This window comes from Fukomys damarensis, unplaced genomic scaffold (genome assembly GCF_012274545.1).
Source record: "Fukomys damarensis isolate Sample0158 unplaced genomic scaffold, DMR_v1.0_HiC HiC_scaffold_12, whole genome shotgun sequence".
NCBI lineage: Eukaryota > Metazoa > Chordata > Mammalia > Rodentia > Bathyergidae > Fukomys > Fukomys damarensis.
The window spans coordinates 10,197,609-10,214,794 of NW_022900924.1; the positions used below are offsets into that span (position 1 = coordinate 10,197,609).

General features: G+C 42.3%; 1 protein-coding gene across 11 annotated transcripts in view; it reads left to right on the forward strand.

Annotated features, from left to right (window-relative positions):
- Window positions 1-1,189: 1,189 nt before the first annotated feature.
- Cit (citron rho-interacting serine/threonine kinase) overlaps window positions 1,190-17,186 on the forward strand; it is a 168,352-nt gene continuing 152,355 nt past the window's right edge. For 7 of the 11 annotated variants that reach the window (XM_010604064.3, XM_010604065.3, XM_010604068.2 and 4 more), the window contains exons 1-3: window positions 1,190-1,284; window positions 2,562-2,688; window positions 7,915-8,056. In XM_010604064.3, coding sequence (XP_010602366.1) covers window positions 2,575-2,688; window positions 7,915-8,056 — 256 coding nt within the window. In that variant the 5' untranslated portion in view covers window positions 1,190-1,284; window positions 2,562-2,574. The remainder of the gene's footprint in view (window positions 1,285-2,561; window positions 2,689-7,914; window positions 8,057-17,186) is intronic. The other 4 variants (XM_010604066.3, XM_010604069.3, XM_010604071.2 and 1 more) reach the window with 1 other exon arrangement.

Sequence of the window (17,186 nt, forward strand, 5' to 3'; positions counted from 1 at the left end):
AAAAAAAAAAAAAAAAAAAAAAAAAAAAAAAGAAAGAAAGAAAAAAAAAACAGATCATAGCACCATCCCTGCCACCCTGAAAGGCCTCCAGCTCCATCCTAGGGATTCTAGTAGCCCAACTTCTGCTTTCTTTATGATTTTGCTACCTGCATGTACATCATCCACTGAACAACGTTGCTTTGTTTTGTCTGCTTTTGGAATTTATATTAATAGAATCATATTTTATTGTCTTGCTTTCTTTCCTTGGCATTGTTTTGAGACTCATTATGCCATTGTGGTTAGCTGTAATTTATTCCTTTTCATTGCTGTATGAAAACATTGCAATATAAAAATTTATTCTCCCTAATGTGGTTGCTTCCAGTTTTTCTTTTTGGTGCCATTATGTTGTACAACACTATCTTATACTGTGTATTCTTGTACACATCTCAAAGTATACACAATTAGAAGTTTAAGATAGAAAAACGCCTCCCAAGGGTAATGATAGAATGCATAATTCTTTAATGTAAGCAAATAGTGCTAAACTCTTTTTCAAAGAGATCATACCAGTTCACATGGCTATCAGATCTTTTTTTTTCCGTAGTGTGTTTTTACAAATCATTTTTTCCTGATTATGAATGAAGTTGGTCCCATTTCATACATTTGTGGGCTATTTGGATTTCTTTTAACTTACTTAACTATTTTGTCTTTATTTTAAAGTGTCCTTTCAGGTGGTCTCAATAACCTTCACTAACTTGTTTCAGGACAATCAACCCAGAGATGCAGGGACTGGGGCAGGTTGAATTCACATTCAAAACATTTGCTGACTCCCCTGGGCCAGAGAATCAACTGGTTTACCAAAGTAACAAGTACTTCTACTTTAGCCATATATGAAGGACAAGAAGTCCAGTATGATCGGCCTGACTTCTCCGTAGGTGGCCATAACAGAGGACAACGCCTAGCGATCTCCCTAAGTGATCCTAGGTAAACAGACGCTTCCCCACACCCGGCATCGGCTAACCGCCAATTTCAAACTTCCAAGACCTATCCTGCCGGGTGTGCCGTTTCCCTTTTCCTACTGGTCGCGAGTCATAGGAAGAAACAATTTGATTGGCTCTCCCCTTCACTTCCTACGTCCCTTTAAGGACTTGGGCGGGGCCTGGCTGAGGTACGGCTGTCTGTCATAGGATCAGGCACGCTGACTGGTCCAGGCGCGGCCGAGCCCCGCCCACGCCGTTCCCCAGGTTCAAACGCGGCGGCGGGAGGCTCTGGGCAGAGCGAAGCGCTCCCTTGAGGGGTCCGCTGAGGGTGAGTCTGATCCTCGCACCCCCAATTTCTCACACCCCGCCTCTGCCAGGCCTGAGGAAGGGCTGCCTCCACCCGTACGAATCCCAGCCTTTCCTCATGCAGCGGGAGGGCGGTGATTCCATCTCCTGGGCGACGGGGGGCCAGGAGGGTCTTCCGGGTGGCTGTGCGCGCGCTCACTCTGCACGGGATCTGGAGGCTCTCCCGGGAGGTACCTGGGGCAGGAGGGTGTGCTCTGCTATTAAATGGGAGAGTCCTGTGCACATTCTGCTCCCCCTCCTGTCAACATTACCTGCTCTGTTCTCACAGTAGAGTCTGACAGCCCTTCATTACTTGTGTGGCCCTAACAGTTGAATTAAATTCTCTGTTCCAGTGCCTGCATACTCTGGATGCCCACCCCAGCACCCTTTTCTAAGTGCACCCTCTTTTACTCTGCTCCGGCCGGGAAAGCTTCCCTTCTGTTGTTGGAGAGGTCAGGTCTCAGCACCATTGCCCCCGCTGTTCCCTCTGTCAGCAATCAGCAATACTGTGCCTTTCTTTCCCCAGATACCAGCAAGGCTTGTAGGCCATCCTTCAGGTCTTGGTTCAGATGCTACCTAGTCAGTGAGATTTACTGATTACACTGTTAAAACAACTTGTACCTCTGCTCTGCCCCACCCCAACTGCTCTTACCTTGAGGATTTATTTTTTAAACTTATCTGCTAATATACTATGTCGTTGGTTTATTCCAGTCATTCACTCAATAACTATTTATTCGTGATTGCTGCATGCTGGCTTATGTGTGTGCCCTCTGTGTGGAGGCAAAAATTCCTTGTGTTGCTTACATTCCGAGGTGAAGGCAGGTAATAAACACAATTGTAAGAGTCTGTGTCAGGGGACTGGGGATTTAGCTCAGTGGTGCCACTGCCTGCCTTGCAAGTGCAAAGTCCTGAGTTCAATCCCTGGTACCAAAAAAGAAAAAAAAAAAAAGAGAGAGTTTATGTCAGGGAAATGTATCACTTCCCATTTCAGGGAGTAAAACCCAAGTTTTCACGTCCGTGGCTAGACCGAGCTCTTGAAGTGGGTAGTGGCTGATTTTCATTTTTGGAGGGAGTGGGGTACCGGGGATTTAGAACTCAAGCCCTTGCACTTTTGAGGCAGGTGGCGGAACCACTGAGCCAAATCCCCAGTCCCTAATTTTCATCTCCCTATCTGCAACATCTTGATCTCTCAGGATCTGTCAAACGCTTTCTGCTTACCATATCGATACACACTTGAGCTCTTTTTTCTTATCCATTCAGCACGTGTGGGGAGATGTTGAAGTTTAAATATGGTGCGCGAAATCCACTGGACGCTGGTGCTGTTGAGCCCATTGCCAGCCGGGCCTCCAGGCTGAATCTCTTCTTCCAGGTAACAAGCTGCCTACCGGTGAGCCTGTCCTTGACACCTCTTTGTTGTTCACTGTTGCTTTTATTCTAGGACCAAGATTCTTTGTCAAATAGAATTCCAGGAGAAATTCTATTTGCTGTTGTTCTATGTGCTCTGATTGTATTGGAAAAAGGACCCACTAAGTAGACGTTATGTAATGGAATTTACCGTGGAGAGATCTCATTTGTCACATTTTACACTTCTGCTCTAAATCTGTCTTTTATTAAAGCAAAACAAATGAACAAAGGCACTTTTTTTTTTGCCAGAACTTCTGTAATCTTATTTCATTCAAGTGATGTTTTTATTTTTTATAAAAACAATTTCGATAAATAGCACACCCATTTAACTCACTTTCCTATCAAGATACATAGCATTTGTTTCATCTTAGAAGTGTTAAAATTCAGTGTCATGAAATTATTTGCAAGTGTTTATTTTCTTTTGTTTTTTTCAATTTGTTTTTTCAAATTTTTATTTTTATTAGTACATGTTTGCAATACATAATGGTTAAATTCATTCTGTGGGGAGTTGGTATGTGTACATGACACATCTTAACACTTATTGCTGATGTATATGGAACACTAGTAAAGTAGGAATCTTTGACAAAGTAGGAATCTTTGACATTTGTATACTAACAAGCCAGGCGAACACTAAGAAAGTGGTGAAGATTTAGGTTTGAATCTAGGTTTGACAACTTGTTAGCTGTGTTATTTTGGGTGAGTCAGTTGCCTTCACTGAATCCACTCTTTAAAATGGAGATTACGGTACTTAATTCACAGTGTTATTGTGAGGATTAAATGAAATAATCCATCTGAAGCACTTAGCACCTTGCCTGGCTCTTGGTAAGCCCTTTGTAGGTGCTCACTGTTGTTAACACTGTGTAGTTATAAAAAAGACTGTTACCAGGCGTGGTGGACCATGTCTGTAATCCCAGCACCTGGAGGCTGAGGCAGAAGGATTTCTGTGAGTTTGAGGTCAGCCTGGACTGCGTAATGAGTTTAAGGTCAGGAGGAGTTTAGAGTGAGACCCTGTCTCACTAAAAAAAAAAAAAGACTGTTTACTTAATTTTACTTAGGAAGATATATATATATATATATATATATATATATGTATATATGGGATACCTGTATGGTGAGAAATAGTATGTTCTTGCTGACATTTATATTTCTTCCAAAATATTAATGTTCAGAGCCAGGTGCAGTGGTGCACACCTGTAATCTCAGCATGTGGGAGACTGAGGCAGGAGGCTTACAGGTTAGAGCCCAGCCCAACAACTGAGTGAGATGCTGCCAGCAAACAAAAAATAAAAAAGTCGAGGGAAGGCTGGGGATTTAGCTCAGTGGCACCACACCTGCCATGCAAGTGCAAGGTCCTGAATTTGATCCCTGGTACTGCAAAAAGAAAAAAAAGTCAGGTTATATAGCTCAGGGCAAAGGCCCCAGGTTTAATCTCCAAGACTCCTCTAAATGTATTGGGGAATTTCGAATGGATGAGAGTGAAAATAAATCAGAAGCTAGGTTGTTCTGTGGGACTGTCCTCAGCACCATTTCAAGTCATGAGATACTTTTCACAAGTGAACGATCTGTCTCTAATCTGAGATGGTCTAAATGCTGTCCCTTTTAAGCTCATTTATTGTTTTACTTCAAAGCATCCCCAACTTTTTACAAAATAATTTATTAAGGGATTATGATGTGCTGATTATGTGATAGCTGTGGGCTTCAATGTGCTGGACACAGAACCAACATTTTCCTTATTATCTAGGACTGTTATACATACTTATTTTTTGCGGCACTGGGGATCAAACTCAGGACTTTGAGCTTGCAAGGCAGGCATGGTGCCACTGAGCTAAATCTCCAGCCCACTTTTATATACTTTAAATAGGAGGAGACAGGCACAGAGGTAGGCACGGACTTGCCCAAGATTATGTAGCTTGTAAATGGCAGCATCAGGCTCCATCGTGGGTCTGTCTGACTTTCATTGCTTCTCATGCAAACACTGTGCTGTACCACTGGCATGTGTCAAGATGTATGGACTGTATTTTTCTTTTAACATCATTGTATCAGGAAAGATTGTGACTAAACCCTCAGTTAATCTCTTTTTAATACTGAGTGTCTTCGTCTGTTTTGTGTTGCTGTGACAGAATATGTGAGACCGGATGCTTTCTAAAGAAAAGAGGTTTATGTAGCTTACAGTAGTGGAAATTCAAGAGCATCCTGATGACTTCTGTTTGGCTCTGTGAGGGGTTCATGGTGGATGGCATCACATGGCAGGAGCACACGCAGAAGATATCATACTCACACAGCTGAGATGAGAAGGAAGCGACCAGGGAGGGCCAGGCCTTTACTTTTTCATTTTGTCCCCCAGTACTGGGGATTAAACCCAGGGCCTTTGCACTGAGCTAAACGCTCAGCCCCTTTTTGAGAATTTGACATATGGTCTTGCTAAGTCACTTAAGTTGCCCAGGCTGGGCTTGAACATGCAATCCTCCTGTCTCAGCCTCCCAGAGTACTGGAATTATAGGGATGGGCCGCCACACCTGGCTCAGTTTACTCTTTATAGTAGTATCCACACACAGCTCTTGAGAGTGAGAAATGCATTAATCCCTGCTAAAGACTGAATGGCTTCCTGCTAGGCCTCACCTTCATCACCTTCACACTGCTGCAATGGGAACCAATATTTCTGGACATGGGAGACAAATCACATCCAAACTGTAGCAGTGAGTCCCCTCTTGCCCCTAGGAAAACTATTATTTCAAGTATAGCGTTCACCTTGTATTTGCCTTGTGTGACAGGTACAGGAGCTGTTCTTTTCCCAGATTGTACAGTTTTATGGAGGTTTAGTTACAATAGCAAGTTTATTTTCCATTCAGGTAAGTACTTTACACTGGGTCTTACATTGCCTGGTCTCTTCCTACTCGACGATGCTTCCCAGTGTGTTGTAGGTCAGTGGTTGGCAGACTTCCAGAGCCAGCAAAACTTCACAAACTGCTAGGCAGATGTAGGTTTGCCAACTTTAATTTTACCAAGTAAAGATGTAAGAAACAAAAAGAAAAAAACATTATTTTGCAGCCTTTTTATTTATTATTATTATTTTTTGTTTGTTTTTTTCTTTGTTTTTTTGAGACAGGGTCTCACTATATAGTTGAGACTGACCTGGAGCTCACTATGCAGCCCAGGCTGGTCTTGAACTCACAGCGATCCTCCTGCCTCGGCCTCCCTAGTGCTTGCAGCCTTTTTATTTATTAAAGAAAGAATATTGTAAGAAACACCGAGAGAAGAACAAAATCTCAGAATAAAGGAGCAATTTAAAATGTGAATACATTTAGCTTTATGAAAGAGATTGTGTGGTATTCATTCTTAGTTCACTGCAAGCTGTTGAAAATTTGTTAGGGATTGGAGTCATGTTTGGTAATGTCTGGTCTAGTTGGTCTAAAGTCACTGAAGAGTAGAAGAAAAATCTTATTTTTCTGAGTTAGTAGCAAAGTGATGGATAGAGTTCTTACCAAACCTGACTGGGCTGTGAATCACTCAGGGAACTTGTTTAATAAAACACTGTAAGCTACAATCTAGAAAATTGTAATTTAGGAGGGTGGGGATAGGACTAAAAATTGTTTTTCTTTCTTTAGTTTTTTGTGATTCAGATGTACCCAGTCTGTTGATATTATCCAGTGGTATGTAACAAACCACTCATGAAGTGTAAAGAAACAACTTTCATTTTCCTTAGGATTCTGTGGGTTCGATTCAATGACGTGGTTTTTCTCCTCTACCCTGTGTCATTAGTTGTGGCCATTTCAGGGGCCACAGTGATAAGGGATCACATCTGGGTGCTGTTAGCCATCTGGGACACCGCAGTGTTTGTCCAAATGGACTCTCTTCTCCATGAGGTCTTTTTCTCATTTAGTAGTCTAGCTGAGGGCTCTTAATTTTTTTTGATGTAAATAACAGTATTTTCTATTTTGTTGGTCATGCAACCTCTTTGGTAAGTACTCAGTTTTGCCACTGTAGCACAGAAGCAGCCATAGGCAGTATGTAAATGAATGGATATGCCTGTGTTTCAATAAAACTTTATTTATGAAAACAAGCTGTGGGCCACTTTTGGCCCATGGGCTTTAGTTTGTTAGACTCCTGGCTTTTTCAGCTGGCTTTTTCCAAAAACGTCAAAGTAGAAGCTGCTAGGCTTCTTACGGGCTCCTCCCTGAACTAGAATAGTATCACTTGTTGTAGACTGTTGGTTTAATTAAGTCTCAAAGATAGCACAGATTCAAGAGAAGGAGAGGTAGACTCCAGGACTTGAAAGGGAGGTGTGGCGTGTGCCTACAAAGCTGACAGGACTGTTGGTTGTTGTTTTTGCAGAGAGATTGCCACATAATCCATGGCTTGGCACATGGAAATCGTTGCTATATACAAAGGGTGGCAAACTCAAGTCTTAGGGGTCCAAGCAGCGAATGTAAATGAGCTAGATAAGCCGAGTGGGAGCCTGGGAACCAGGTCCATAGTGAACTGCAGAACATAGCAGCTGACAAGAGGACAGCATCACTCAGCTCCGGCCCAGTGTCACCAGGAGGAAGGTAGGGGCATTGTTGCTAACTCCACCAGTGTTTCCAGAAGCCAGACATTCTATTTACTTTTTTTTTTTCTTTTTAGTGAAATCTGATTTTTAAATATTGGCAGATAATTCAAATTACTTTAAACACTACAGGCCAAACAAAACATGTCTGTGGGCTAGACACAGTCTGCCAATTTGTAACTGTTCCTCCGGATCATGAATAAAATCAGATTTATGACAGTCACTCCATTTGCACTACTGTGAATGAATTAAGGAGACTGAAATTGTATTAACAAACCTGTGTGTACAGGAGAAAGAAGTGACAGTCTTTGTTTCCTGTTGTAGAAGGATGGAAACATGTCAGAACTAGCAGGGCCCCAGGGGAAACGTTCCCCTGAACCACAGACCATTAAGAATCACGGACCTTTTCTGTTTAATGGCATGCTTCTGGTGTTTTTCTTTCCAGGTGCTGGCAAAAGAAGCTCACGGTAATGGGATGGTACAAGTGATCACTTAATGACTGTCAATTGATGTTGCTTTAAAGAAGGAAGCTGCAAAATTGTGCTGTTAGTGTGTCGTGAGCAGTTAGTTGAGTTGGTGGCTTGCAATTTACTCTGTGTGGATGTTATTGATCAGAGCTTCTCATTATTGACAGTGTTTCCATCTGCCGTTTGCTGTTTTTAGGGGAAACCACCCTTTATGACTCACCAGCAGATGTCTGCTCTTTCCAGAGAAGGGATATTAGATGCCCTGTTTGTTCTCTTTGAAGAATGCAGCCAGCCTGCTCTGATGAAGATTAAACACGTGAGCAACTTTGTCCGGAAGTGTAAGTTTGGGCCACTTTTACCAAAACATGATCCTGGTAGAGAAAACTAGAAGGGATCCCAATGGCAGGGTGAGTGTGTAGTTGGTGATAGGGGGTGAAAACTCAGGACGCACCTGTTGTAGTTGTGAGACTACATGGTTCCAAGTGGCAGAAACTCAATGCAAAGAGTGAATTTATTGACTCATGAAACTGAGACGTCCAGGAATGAGTCAAATTTTAGGCACGGTTGGTTCCAGGAACCTAGTTGGTAGCCTTTGGCCTCATCTGTATACTTATTCTGGGCAAATATCCAGTAGGCACAGTTTTTAGGACACGTGACATTTAATTTCCATATATTTAGTGATGATGTGTTATAGTCTTCCTTCATAAGCATATACTCTACCAATGAGCTGCACCCCCAGCCCCCTGATTATGTTCATCTTTACACCAATGTAGTCATAAAATGTAATTTAAAAATTATAGAAAAGGGGATAATGAAGGCAAAAGTACCTAGGGCCTATGGTGGTCATAAATCGGCCCTGCTTTCACCATTTCTGACTTTGCTTGGCTTCCAGTTTTTGGAGAAGTTGGCTGCTGGTGCCCTAGTTTCATACTCTTACTTTATGCTGGTTATTTTCAACCTATGGTGATTTTACCCTCCAGGGTCTCTTGGCGATGCCTGGAGGCATTTTTGGTTGTCACAGGCCAAGAGGGAGGGGAAGGTGGTCCTGGCTTCTTGTGGGTGAGCCAGAGATGCTATGAAACATCCTATGATGCTCAGGACCATATTCTACAACATAGATCTATCTGGCCTGCAATGTCTGTAGTGCCACATTTGCAAAACATTGCCTTCCACAACATGGTAACCAACCACCCTAAACTTTGATGGTTTAAAACAATAGTCACTGTGTTACCTCTTACGAGTTTGGGGGCTGACTGAACTCAGGTAGTTATTTGGCTGCTCTAGGAGATATTACCAAGGTTGTAGTCAGTGGGGTTCCTTTGGGCTGGGATGTTTGAAGTTGCTCATTCAATGTCTGGTGTCCTGGCTGGAAGGCTGGGCTCAGCTAGGACTCTGGGATGGACTGAATCATCTCCCTCCCTCTCTCTGCTTTTCTCTCCCGCACTTTCCCTCCCTTTCTCTTCCCTTTCCCTCTCTCTCATTCTCTCCGTTTCCCCCTCCCTCACTTCTTCTCTATTCCCTCTTTCTCATTCTCTCTTTTCCTGTGTTCCCCTTTCCCTTCCTCCTTGCTCCATAGTCAGGGCCTCTTGCTGTTCAGATAGTTCCTCTCTGGGGCCCTTACATCAGAGATCAGGGCTGTGATGCCTGTTTATAAACAGAGCTCTGCCAGAACACAACCATTCCCATTTATTGATGTATTGCTTATGGCTGCTGTCACACTATAACAGCATTTGAGTAGTTGGGACTGAGATCATATGAACTATAAAACTTAAAATATTAAAAAAAAACAACCCTTGGGCCAGGGATTTAGCTCAGTGGTTCTGCCACCTGCCTTGCAAGCACAAGTTCTTGAGTTTGAACCCCAGAAAAAACAACAACAACAAAAAACCAACCCTTAAACTATTTAGCATCTCTCCCTGTAAGTAAAGTCTTGCTGGCCCCTGATCTACATGGTTTCTAGTAGCATAGCCAGACTTCCACATGTAGGTCAGGGTTCCCAAGAGCACAAAAGTAGAAACTAACAGGCTTTCTTAAAGCTTAGTCCTCGAAGGGACATAGGATCTTTTTGGCTGCTGTGTGAGTTAACTTTCTGCTACTGTAATAAAATAATGGAGATAACTCCAAAAGTGGAAACTTTGGCTCATAGTTTAGGAGGTCTTAGCCCATTATCTGATGGGCTTGTAGTGAGGCAGAATGTCGTGGCATGAGTGTGTGGTGGAGGAAGACTGTTCACCTCATGGCCGGGAAGGGAAAAAATAGAGGAAGAGTTGGGGTCCTGCTGTCTCCTCGAGGTCCTATTGCCTGAGCCCGGAAGACCTCCCAGTAGGCCCCACCTTTTAAAGGAAGGAGGCTGTCCATGTTGCTTGTCTCTATCAGCCATCAGGGAACTATAGCCTACGAGGTTCTGTGGTAACTTCTTTCTTGGGAGGAGCCACCACCTTCCAGTGGTGCCAATTTGGGAGCTAATCCTTTAACACTTGGCCCTTTGAGGGACGTTTCACATTCAGATTATAACAGCTGTGTTCCACTGGATTTAGAAACTGAGTACATTGGGACTCAGCAAGCCTTTGCTTAAAGGGAGTGATGGTAAATATTTTAAGTTTTATAGGCCATATGACCTCAGTCCCAGTTCATGGGCTACCTACAGGACATGAATCGCAAGTGGCTTGGTTCACTGGGTGCCATGCTTGGAGACTGGCTGCCAGTCCCTTCCCAGTGGTTATATTTCACTGAGTAGTTATAAGATGCTAGGGAAGATTCTAGCTGGCTCTGCTTTGGGTATTTGCCTGCCAGGATGTGAAGTGCTGTGATAAGCCCGGTCTGAATTTCTAAAGGGGTCAGGGTCACTGTGATTACCACGCCCTACTACAGTGAGGTTGTGTAGTTGCCCAAAGGAGCTATGGGTGCTGCGTAAGCAAAATTGCTGTATGTCTATACTAATGACCTTCAGTATTTTATTTGTGCTTTGTTCATCATCTGCAAAATGGGGCGAATGTATATCTAATCAAACTGTGAATTGGTTAATGCACAGACCAGGCTTATCACGTGGCCTGGCACCTTGTAGACAATAAATGGTACTCCATGATGATAATCACAAACCTCAACAACATTTACTACATTATGTATCTTTAAAATGCACTTGGGCTATTTGTTCATTGTTCTTTTTTGTTTGAATAAGCTCCCACCTTGTTTTTCGTGAATATTTAAATTCTCAAGTGGGGAGTGGGAGGTGAGGGAAATTGTAGGACCAGACAAGTCATCTCCAGGCCCTTTCTTTAGCCTTGAGACTGCCCCTCCCATTTCTTAAAAGCACTCATTTATCAAGAGTCATTTTATCATCAGAGGCTAGGTTATGTGGGATGTGGATTTTTTTTTCTAGTCGATCTCTCTTCTGGAGAACTATTTCATATTTTTGAAGAGGCTTCCTGGGGAGTACTGGGAAGAGGCCGTGATTGAAATCTAGTGATTACATTAATATCATTTTTTTTCTCCTCCTTTTTGAGTTTCTGTTTTGGAATGTAAGCTTTGGCTTCCATATAAAATGTCCATCAGCTTGTGCCCAAGTTTCTTGAGTGTCCCCATAGGGGTGGCGATCTTTTGGGGAGCTGCTGGCGGAGACTAAAGCCCTGAAGTAGGGTCTCCAGCATAGATGCTTCTGACCTTGGGCCAAAGGGAGCAGGAGATGAGCTTCTGGGAACCAGGAAAGGAATTTTTGCCTTTCCTAGTTATGGTTGTGCATTGTTTAACTTGGTGTACACAAAGGCATGTGTCATTTGGTGGTTTTGTCACTGTGTGGATGGCATAGAAAGAAATTACATAAAGCTAAATGGTGTTGGTCAATCACTTGATGTAGCCTCTTTTTTAAAAAAAAATTAAAAATATGTTCTTAAAGATTATTAATTGACATATAAGTATGTATTTGGGATATAGTGTGATATTTCAATGTATACTTATTTTAATATATAGTATTAGACCGGGGTCATTGGAGCATTCATCACATTGAACATTTATCATTTCTTTGGGGGACATTCAAAATCCTCTCTATCAACAAGGCCCATGGTTGATATGAGGCTGCTGCTGGTGTAATGTGGCATACTTTTTGTTGTTTTTGTAAGTAGAAGCAGGGTATTCTCAAATAATGATAAAAAGCAGTGTGTAGTATAGTAAATACACCAGTAAGATAGTCATTTATTACCATTACCAAGGATAACGTACTGTACATGATTGTATGTGCTATACTTTTATATGCCTGGCAGTATAGTAGGTCTTTTTACACTAGTATCGTCACAAACAGTGTGAGTAATACATTGTGTTACAAAGTTAGGATGTCTGTGATATCACCAGGTGATAAGAATTTTCCAGCACCCTTTTAATTCTGCTGCACCCCCATCATTTATGCTATCCCTGGTTGACCAAAGCTTGTTATGTGGTGCATGACTGAAATCTTATATCTCCAGTACCTAAACCATTGCCTGCATAATTAGATATCCAATAAATACTTGCTGAATAAATAAGTAAACAAAAGAAGTGGCAAATATTAAGTACAGTGTCACAAGTGGTGTTGATAATGATGAAAGTTGGGTTGTACTGGTGATTTGAAAGTAGCTGATAGTCTAGGCTTTATTTTATCTTACTTTTTTTTGCTACATTTGCTATGGGAATAACCTATGTGTTTACACCTTTAGGACTCAAATGATAACTTTTGAGACTTTCCCAGTTACAAACATAAGACAAAGTTATAAAAGGTTAAACATTATGTCTTAGTCCTTTGGCAAATACCTCAGTCCTTATCAAATACCTTAGACAGGGTAATTTATAAGCCAGAGAAATTCGTTGCTCACTGGTCTGGAGACTGGGAAGTCCCAGATCAAAGTGCCAACCTATTTGCTATCTGTTGAGGGCTCTCTTTCTGCTTTAAAGATGGCTGTTACTTGTTTGTTGTATCCTCTTGTGGCAGAAGGGGCAAATACATTCCCTTATCTTTTATGAGGTCCCTAATCTTGTTCATGAGGATTGAACCCTCATGACCTAAACACATCCCCAAAAAGTCCCACTTATTCTGTGGCATTAGGGATTAAGATTCAACATAGAAGTTTGTGTGTATGTGAGTGTGTGTGTGGATTGGGCAAACATTCAGACATCACATATGTAGTAGTGAGTGAAAATCACATACATAGTAGTGAGTAAAAATCAGTTGGGATTTTTTTTTTTTTGGTACTGGAGATTGAACTCAACCTTGTGCTTGCCAGGCAGATGGCGACACCACTGAGCTAAATCCCCGGCCCTAATTTTAGTTTTTTGAGGAATCTCCACACTGATTTCCATGTTGATGCACCAGTCTACACTCCCACCAACAGTGGGGAAGGGTTTCTTTTCCCCCACACCCTTGCCAGTGTTTGTTGCTGGTTGATTTCTTGGTAACAGCCATTCTTTCTGGAGTGAGATGGAATCTCAGTGTTGTTTTAATTTGCATTCCTGGAAATATCAGTGATGTTGAACGTTTTTTATATATTTATTTGCCATTTGTACTTCTCCATCTGAGAAGTATCTATTCATTTCATTTGCCAAGTTTTGGGTTAGGTCTTTGAATTTGAGGAATCTCAATTGAGTTTCAATTCTTTGTGTGTTAGGAACAACTAGCTACAATTTTTAGCTACTCTGTGGGTTGTCTCTTTACTCTGCTGGTGATCTCTTTTGCTGTGCAAAAGCTTTTTAATAGGATGAGATTCCAGTTGTTGATTCTTTGTATTATTTCCTGTTTGATCTGGGTTTTCCAAACACACAGGCAAAGGGAATAGTATAATGAATCTATGTACCGTTAACTGGCTCCAACATTTGTCAGCCCTATTTCATGTTCAGTAGTACTCTTGTTTCATTTTTATGAAACAGATCAGATGTGTATGACATTTGCCAACAGTGTGGTTCTCTTAGCAATATATTTACCAAACCTAGGTTCTTATTTATTTATTTATTTGTTTTTGTTTGTTTGGGTTTTTTTGGGTACTGGGGATCGAACTCTGGACCTTGTGCTTGTGAGGCAGGCGGCGGAACCACTGAGATAAATCCCCGGCCCTAGGTTCTTTTTTAGGTACTGGATTAATAGTATTGATAAAGACAGACAAAAGTTTCTGTTTATGGATACATACATTCCTGATGTAGATTAAGTGTCTTTTCAACATGTGCTGAATATTTTTTTATGTGGGGGATTTTAGACTGTTTTTACTTTACTACTGATGAACCTTTAGGTTGCTTTTGATTATTTTTGTGACAACTGTTGTAATTATGAACTGTGTGTGTGTGTGTGTGTGTGTGTGTGTGTGCGTGTGTGTGTGTATGTGTGTTTGTGTGTGTGGTACTGGGGATTGAACCCAGGGCTTTTGCACTGAACTACATCCCTAGCCCTTTTAAAAATTATTTTTTATTTTGAACAGGTTCTCACTTAAGTTGCTGAGCTACCCAGGCTGTCTTTAACTTTTGATCTTCCTGCCTCAGCCTCCCAGAGTGTTGGGATTACAGGTTTGCACCATCATGCCCAGCTAAGCATTTTCATATGTATCTTTGCTTAGCACATGTGTGAGGATTTTTATGAAGGGTGGATTCCTAGAAGTTTAAATATTGGGTTACTGAGTTTCAAAAAATAGCAATAGATTCAACCTGATGCTACACCCCCATCCAATTGTTTATCTGACAAAGCCATACTTTGCATTTTTATTACAGTATTTTGAGTCTTTTTCCTCTCCTCACTAGTCAATACCCACTGGCCTCATAAATATTATAAATAAAGGTACACAGGGATGGAAGTTTGAGGTGATTTTGGGGTCACAGAAGCAGCTGGAGTAAAGTCATGAATGCTCTTTTGTTTTTTCTTTTTAAATAGTTATAGGTTTGATTCTAGCATTTCACCTGTTCGCCTCAATAATCCGAAAGCCTTTGGATACAAAGGTAGAGATTTGCAGTGGTTTCTTAAAATTTTGAGAGTGTATCATGGTGGTTTTGCCTACAGAGCAGTTTGTTGGCTTGTGTGATTGAGATGCTTGGTAGTCTCTAGTGACAGGCCCAGAGTTATTAAATTGGACAATGCTGTAAGCAACTTTGGGGCTCAAGTCCTGATGGGAAATTAAGAGAGGTTGGCCTTGTGTATAAGCAGTGATGAAATTGGATTTAACACAGGAAGTTGCAAGCCAGCGTATTTGGTGAATTATAATTCAGACTCAAATACTTTATGGGCAAGAACCTTGGAAAGGGAAAGGAAGGAAGACAGCTTGGCACAGCATCTTCAGGACAAAAGGAAAATATTTTGCAGCTTTCAGTTTTGCTTCCACGTGTATTTTCTGTGTAGGTGCTCTAGATTTAAAAAAATTTATTTATTTTATTGTTTTACAGATTTTGTTCACTTTTTCTTGTGTAAAAACTCTATGTCGTAGCTATTGCTGGAGCCCAAGTCCTCTGCACAGAGACTGGTATAGGTTTTTACAGGATGGTCAGTGACTCCCTGGTAGGAGACTTGGTGAGCAGTGCAGTCTCGTTGCAGAGGTTGAGAGTCAGGTATCTGTAGGTCTTAGAGATTGCATCAGAGGTGGCCTTGGTGGAGTTGCCCAGGGTGGCAATGCAGCCCCTGACAGGGGTACAGCAGCCATCAATTCCAGCCATCAGCAGCTTCTTGGGCACAGGGGCTGAGACGATGCCATTGCCTCCAGGAATAGGGATCAGATGTGCCAGTACAGAGCCACAGTGGCCTGTCACCCTTCAGGGAACAGTGGGGGCTTGTCAATCTTGTTCCCCAAGGAGCCTTTCCGCACAGGGACAGTGGAAAGCTTGGCAAGGATTATGGCTCCTCAAATGGCGGTGCCAACCTCCTTGGAGGACTTTGTACCTAAACCAACGTGACCATTGTTGTCCTCAGTGGTGCCGAATGCCCTGAAACCGCTGGCCAGCATGCATTTGCTTCTGCATGGGCATGATCTTTAGAACTTTTCATCCTGGAGGGATGTGCCCAGGAAAAAGTCAATAATCTCTGACTCCTTGATAGGCAGGGAGAAGAGATAAATTCCCTCTAGGGACTTGATTTTCATGTCCTTGACAAACTTGGTAACCGGAATCCATTCCTTGTCCTTGGCCTTACTGCTGCGAGCCCCACTGACTCTGCCTGGCCCTTGCCACACCCGTTCCCTCAAAGGCCACTGCTGAGCGGAAGAGGCCACCCATGCCTGGGCCTCTGGGGCCTCCGGGCTGTCCCACTGCACTGGCTTGGTGTTTTCCTGAGGAAGAAGAACAGATTTATTTTTTACAGTGGTCACAATTAACTCATGCGGATTTACTCACCACTCTTGTCTGGTTCCCTGAGAGACCAGTGGAGGGTGTCTTAAGTGAGAGTGCGGCCAGCGGGTAGGAGGACTGTCAGTATGGTGCAGCTCATCATGGTGCCTTTGATCCAAGATCACTCACCTTCACCCTTGCAACAGAAAAAGAGGATGGGTAACAACAGTTACAGTTGCATTGGCTACTTTATCAGAATGCCACGGAATAACTGATATGATATGTTCTTTCTCCTCGCCTTGTTGTTCCTCTCATTGTGTGAAAAACTTGTTTGTGGAGCTGAGTATGGCATCCATGGGGAGTTGGTTCCAGGACCCTGCAGATACTGAAATTCCTTCTATAAAATTGTGTGTTATTTACATGTATCTATGCATGTCCTCACGTATACTTCATTTATTTATTGATTTTTTACTTTTTATTTTTTGGTACTGGGGATCGAACTCGGGACTTTGTGCTTGTGAGGCAGGCAGCGGAACCATTATCTAAATCCCTGGCCCTCTCACATATACTTTAAATCATCTCTATATTACTTATGTTATCTAATAGAAGGCCTACACATCACTTCATTTATGTGGATTCTGTGTAGTACTTGGTGCATGACAAATTTTAAATTTTACTTTTTGAAACTTTATGGATTTTTCCCCCCTAAATATTTTCAATCTGTGCTTGGTTGAATCTATGGATGTAAAAACCTGTGGATGTGGAAGACCAGCTGATCCTAACTTTGAGAGCTGGTTTGGAGGTCCTAGCTGGGGCACACAGCTACTTGTATACCCTTGACCAAGGAAACGGTCCTGCTCTATTAGGGGTGCTCGTCCTCTTTGACCAAGCGCGCAGCTTTGCGGGGGGCTGCACAGGGAGTGGTGAGGGAGGAAGGGGACACCCGCCCAGCCAGCCAGATCAGCCGAATCAACCCTGGCTATCAATGGGGTGACAGATGTCACAGCCAGATCACCCTGACATCACACCCTGACAGATCACATCCTATTTCTAACTATCTGGTTCCTAGCTGCTTCAAAATGACCATCCCTTCCATTGTCTGGTGGATTCTAGTCTGTGGGGGATTTTAAGACAGCTACTTGGTTTTCAAATGTTCTTCCTGTGGGATTCTCCAGGATTTTTTTTTTTTTTTTTTTTTTTTTTTTTTTTGTT